Source organism: Sinocyclocheilus rhinocerous, unplaced genomic scaffold (genome assembly GCF_001515625.1).
Source record: "Sinocyclocheilus rhinocerous isolate Xijiao unplaced genomic scaffold, SAMN03320098_v1.1 scaffold1931, whole genome shotgun sequence".
Lineage (NCBI taxonomy): Eukaryota > Metazoa > Chordata > Actinopteri > Cypriniformes > Cyprinidae > Sinocyclocheilus > Sinocyclocheilus rhinocerous.
The window spans coordinates 181204-187814 of NW_015662696.1; the positions used below are offsets into that span (position 1 = coordinate 181204).

Below are 6611 nucleotides of genomic sequence, written 5' to 3' on the forward strand. Positions count from 1 at the left end.
GTGTGTGAGTGTGTGTGTGTGTGTGTGTGTCATCACACTCAGCGTCGTCCCCAGAGCTGTGATTTCCACCGTCAGCTCTGAAAGCACGCAGGAGCCATTAGTGTTAGCCTAGATACGTCAAAACACTTACTGAACCTGAGGCTGGAATTAACCCTTGATTCATGACACACATTCACCTTCATCCCATGTGTATGAACACACACACACACACACACTCTCACACACACACACACTCTCACACACACACACACTCTCACACACACACACACTCTCACACACACACACACTCTCACACACACACACACACACGTCAGGATCCTGCTGTGGATGTTCTTCTATATCTGTGTGTTCGTGTGATGGCCGTGTTCTGCGTTTGTCCTTCATCTCCAGCGGCTCTGCTAAAGATAACGTTTCCCCCTTTACTCTTAATTATGGATAATAATGTTGTGTCTAATTAATGTCCTCTGTGTTAATGCATCCTGACGTGTTCCTGCCGCAGAGACTCCGGCCTCCTCCTCAGGAATCAGACGTGTGTCACGCGTGTGCGGCGGCGTCTTCCTGCGCTCTTCTGCTCCGTGTCTTCATTAGGACGTTTATCATGTTTTGAGTCAAGCCACATTTATTTCTATAGCACTTTATACAGTACAGATCATTTCAAAGCAGTAAAATTAATCAATTATGAAACTAATTCAATTCTTAACTATAAATCAGCTCTACAGAAGACAATAGAGTGATTATTCAGATCAGTTCAGTTCAATAAAAGAGTCATTGTTGCAGAGTTCAACTATCAAACAAATTCAGTTCTTTGATTCTTAATTCAAATCTTAACTATAAAGCAACTCTACAGAAATCAATCATGCCATAATTCATCTCAATTTGGATTTAATTCAGTTCATTAACAGTCAATGTTGCAGAATTCATCAATTACAAAACAAATTCAGTTCTTTGATTCTTAATTCGAAATTCAATTCTTAACTATAAAGCAGCTCTACACAAGAAAATTCAGCTCATTTTGGATTAAATTCAGTTCATTAACAGTCAATGTCGCAAGAAATCATCTATTATGAAACAAATTAGATTCTTTTGATTCTTAATTTGAAATTCAATTCTTAACTATAAAGCGGCTCTACACAAGATAATTCAGCTCATTTTGGATTAAATTCAGTTCATTAACAGTCAATGTCGCAAGAAATCATCTATTATGAAACAAATTAGATTCTTTTGATTCTTAATTTGAAATTCAATTCTTAACTATAAAGCGGCTCTACACAAGATAATTCAGCTCATTTTGGATTAAATTCAGTTCATTAACAGTCAATGTCGCAAGAAATCATCTATTATGAAACAAATTAGATTCTTTTGATTCTTAATTTGAAATTCAATTCTTAACTATAAAGCGGCTCTACACAAGATAATTCAGCTCATTTTGGATTAAATTCAGTTCATTAACAGTCAATGTCGCAAGAAATCATCTATTATGAAACAAATTAGATTCTTTTGATTCTTAATTTGAAATTCAATTCTTAACTATAAAGCGGCTCTACACAAGATAATTCAGCTCATTTTGGATTAAATTCAGTTCATTAACAGTCAATGTCGCAAGAAATCATCTATTATGAAACAAATTAGATTCTTTTGATTCTTAATTTGAAATTCAATTCTTAACTATAAAGCGGCTCTACACAAGATAATTCAGCTCATTTTGGATTAAATTCAGTTCATTAACAGTCAATGTCGCAAGAAATCATCTATTATGAAACAAATTAGATTCTTTTGATTCTTAATTTGAAATTCAATTCTTAACTATAAAGCGGCTCTACACAAGATAATTCAGCTCATTTTGGATTAAATTCAGTTCATTAACAGTCAATGTCGCAAGAAATCATCTATTATGAAACAAATTAGATTCTTTTGATTCTTAATTTGAAATTCAATTCTTAACTATAAAGCGGCTCTACACAAGATAATTCAGCTCATTTTGGATTAAATTCAGTTCATTAACAGTCAATGTCGCAAGAAATCATCTATTATGAAACAAATTAGATTCTTTTGATTCTTAATTTGAAATTCAATTCTTAACTATAAAGCGGCTCTACACAAGATAATTCAGCTCATTTTGGATTAAATTCAGTTCATTAACAGTCAATGTCGCAAGAAATCATCTATTATGAAACAAATTAGATTCTTTTGATTCTTAATTTGAAATTCAATTCTTAACTATAAAGCGGCTCTACACAAGATAATTCAGCTCATTTTGGATTAAATTCAGTTCATTAACAGTCAATGTCGCAAGAAATCATCTATTATGAAACAAATTAGATTCTTTTGATTCTTAATTTGAAATTCAATTCTTAACTATAAAGCGGCTCTACACAAGATAATTCAGCTCATTTTGGATTAAATTCAGTTCATTAACAGTCAATGTCGCAAGAAATCATCTATTATGAAACAAATTAGATTCTTTTGATTCTTAATTTGAAATTCAATTCTTAACTATAAAGCGGCTCTACACAAGATAATTCAGCTCATTTTGGATTAAATTCAGTTCATTAACAGTCAATGTCGCAAGAAATCATCTATTATGAAACAAATTAGATTCTTTTGATTCTTAATTTGAAATTCAATTCTTAACTATAAAGCGGCTCTACACAAGATAATTCAGCTCATTTTGGATTAAATTCAGTTCATTAACAGTCAATGTCGCAAGAAATCATCTATTATGAAACAAATTAGATTCTTTTGATTCTTAATTTGAAATTCAATTCTTAACTATAAAGCGGCTCTACACAAGATAATTCAGCTCATTTTGGATTAAATTCAGTTCATTAACAGTCAATGTCGCAAGAAATCATCTATTATGAAACAAATTAGATTCTTTTGATTCTTAATTTGAAATTCAATTCTTAACTATAAAGCGGCTCTACACAAGATAATTCAGCTCATTTTGGATTAAATTCAGTTCATTAACAGTCAATGTCGCAAGAAATCATCTATTATGAAACAAATTAGATTCTTTTGATTCTTAATTTGAAATTCAATTCTTAACTATAAAGCGGCTCTACACAAGATAATTCAGCTCATTTTGGATTAAATTCAGTTCATTAACAGTCAATGTCGCAAGAAATCATCTATTATGAAACAAATTAGATTCTTTTGATTCTTAATTTGAAATTCAATTCTTAACTATAAAGCGGCTCTACACAAGATAATTCAGCTCATTTTGGATTAAATTCAGTTCATTAACAGTCAATGTCGCAAGAAATCATCTATTATGAAACAAATTAGATTCTTTTGATTCTTAATTTGAAATTCAATTCTTAACTATAAAGCGGCTCTACACAAGATAATTCAGCTCATTTTGGATTAAATTCAGTTCATTAACAGTCAATGTCGCAAGAAATCATCTATTATGAAACAAATTAGATTCTTTTGATTCTTAATTTGAAATTCAATTCTTAACTATAAAGCGGCTCTACACAAGATAATTCAGCTCATTTTGGATTAAATTCAGTTCATTAACAGTCAATGTCGCAAGAAATCATCTATTATGAAACAAATTAGATTCTTTTGATTCTTAATTTGAAATTCAATTCTTAACTATAAAGCGGCTCTACACAAGATAATTCAGCTCATTTTGGATTAAATTCAGTTCATTAACAGTCAATGTCGCAAGAAATCATCTATTATGAAACAAATTAGATTCTTTTGATTCTTAATTTGAAATTCAATTCTTAACTATAAAGCGGCTCTACACAAGATAATTCAGCTCATTTTGGATTAAATTCAGTTCATTAACAGTCAATGTCGCAAGAAATCATCTATTATGAAACAAATTAGATTCTTTTGATTCTTAATTTGAAATTCAATTCTTAACTATAAAGCGGCTCTACACAAGATAATTCAGCTCATTTTGGATTAAATTCAGTTCATTAACAGTCAATGTCGCAAGAAATCATCTATTATGAAACAAATTAGATTCTTTTGATTCTTAATTTGAAATTCAATTCTTAACTATAAAGCGGCTCTACACAAGATAATTCAGCTCATTTTGGATTAAATTCAGTTCATTAACAGTCAATGTCGCAAGAAATCATCTATTATGAAACAAATTAGATTCTTTTGATTCTTAATTTGAAATTCAATTCTTAACTATAAAGCGGCTCTACACAAGATAATTCAGCTCATTTTGGATTAAATTCAGTTCATTAACAGTCAATGTCGCAAGAAATCATCTATTATGAAACAAATTAGATTCTTTTGATTCTTAATTTGAAATTCAATTCTTAACTATAAAGCGGCTCTACACAAGATAATTCAGCTCATTTTGGATTAAATTCAGTTCATTAACAGTCAATGTCGCAAGAAATCATCTATTATGAAACAAATTAGATTCTTTTGATTCTTAATTTGAAATTCAATTCTTAACTATAAAGCGGCTCTACACAAGATAATTCAGCTCATTTTGGATTAAATTCAGTTCATTAACAGTCAATGTCGCAAGAAATCATCTATTATGAAACAAATTAGATTCTTTTGATTCTTAATTTGAAATTCAATTCTTAACTATAAAGCGGCTCTACACAAGATAATTCAGCTCATTTTGGATTAAATTCAGTTCATTAACAGTCAATGTCGCAAGAAATCATCTATTATGAAACAAATTAGATTCTTTTGATTCTTAATTTGAAATTCAATTCTTAACTATAAAGCGGCTCTACACAAGATAATTCAGCTCATTTTGGATTAAATTCAGTTCATTAACAGTCAATGTTGCAGAATTCATCAATTATGAAACTAATTTTGATTCTTCGATTCTTAATTACGAAATTCAATTCTTAACCATAACGCAGCTCCACAGAAGACAAAAGTGTCATAATTCAGCTCAATTCAATTCATTAACTTTGTCAATGTTGCCGTTATTCAATTATAAATGTTGATTCTTAATTCGAAATTCAATTTCAGCGGTAAAGCAGCTCCACAGAAGACAATAGAGTCATTATTCAGACCAATTCAGTTGTAGTTTGGTTCTCATAGTGTCAGATCGATCATATTTCTGAATCAAATCATACAGATAGACTCGAGCGTTTATTTCTGCAGAAGATCTCTCATCGTGTCAGTTTCTTTATTTTTTCCGTGCGGATTCGTCTGAGAGCGAACGCTGCTCTGCTGTTTTAAGTGTTTTATTTCAGAGTGTGTTATTGATATTTTATTGATATGATCATGAAACTTTCACAAACGGGTCACATGTGCACTTACAGTGTCTGAGGAGAGTGATTTCTACAGGACAGACGTGCGCTAATAATTGATGGGATGCTTTTATCGCCGTTTCTTCCTCTGTTTCAGCGTCTGCAGGACGTGTTTGTGGAGTTCAGCCATCAGGATCTGCTGGACTTCTACAATCAGGTCAGACTGAATCCCACGTGTTTCCTGATCTTCAGCACGTTCAGTCGCTCACGGCTCTGTGTGTCTTACAGATGGAGAGGATTCAGACTCAGCTGGACTCGCTCAGCTGATGCGGCCTCCGTCTGCCGTCCCATGATTCCTCTGGTGGCGTCAGCAGCTGTTTGGTGGTTCAGTCGTTGAACACTCGTCTCTGTCTGTGGTTGTTTCTGGATTTGTAATGCGAGGCTGAAGCGCTGATGTGTTCATGAACGCCATCAAGATCCGTCACACATCTGATGATGTTTCATTAAAGATGCTTTTGCTCTGAAGGTCCAGCGTCTGTATTTATGACTTTTCTCTCAGGGTTTCTGAAGTTAAATTCAAGACTTTTTAAGACCAAGTAAAGAAAATTTAAGGAATAAATTGAATATAAATCAATACGTCAATATGGTCTCTAAATGTAAATGTCTTGTATTTTCAAACACTTCAAAGTTCAAAGAAAATACAACAACTTATTACTTTATAATTCATTTTACGGAAAAAAAAAGTTCGCTCTCAAATACTAAAATACGGCAGTAACTTGTTTTGTTTGCAATACAAACACCAAAACAATTAGTCATTTACCTAAGATATAAAATAACTTAAAATCATAAGCCTTCCTTTATAAGAAAATTGATCAAAATGAGTTTATGATTAAAACAAGAACAAATATCTGCCAATGAGCTCAGAAAAATAAACGTAATTCAAATGAAAAACAAGTTTTCATTCCTCATCGACAGATATTTATTCTTGTTTTAATCATAAACTTCAATTTCTCAGAAAACATCTGAGATCTCAGCGTCTCTAGTAAATGTGTCTTGATTTAAGGATGCTTAATATTTGAACTGGAGAACAAGACAGAAATACTGAGGAAGAGATTCATTTTTTGCAGTTCGTGCCAGCATTTAATGTCACAACTTTATTAATTTAAGAGTTTCTGCTCTGATTTAAGTGAATGATGGCCTGCAGAAACGCTGTTTTCGGTCTCTCAGACGTCTCTCTGACAGAATCTGTAGCGCTGGAAGTGTTAATCGAGCGGCTGATGCTGGAGAAGATCTGGCTCAGATGATCTAAAGCGGCTAACAGGACGATGAGCGAGTCCCTCGTGAAGACTCGTCAGTCAGCAGGTGCTTCTGTGTCCGTGTGCTTCATCTTCTCTTGAAGTGCACTCACTGTGTGATGCGCAGATC

General features: G+C 32.6%; 1 protein-coding gene across 1 annotated transcript in view; it reads left to right on the plus strand.

The window, feature by feature from the left end:
* commd10 (COMM domain containing 10) overlaps positions 1-5711 on the plus strand; it is a 30952-nt gene extending 25241 nt beyond the window's left edge. The window contains exons 4-5 of the mRNA XM_016538358.1: positions 5344-5403; positions 5475-5711. Coding sequence (XP_016393844.1) covers positions 5344-5403; positions 5475-5513 — 99 coding nt within the window. The 3' untranslated portion in view covers positions 5514-5711. The remainder of the gene's footprint in view (positions 1-5343; positions 5404-5474) is intronic.
* The last annotated feature ends 900 nt before the right edge of the window (positions 5712-6611 follow it).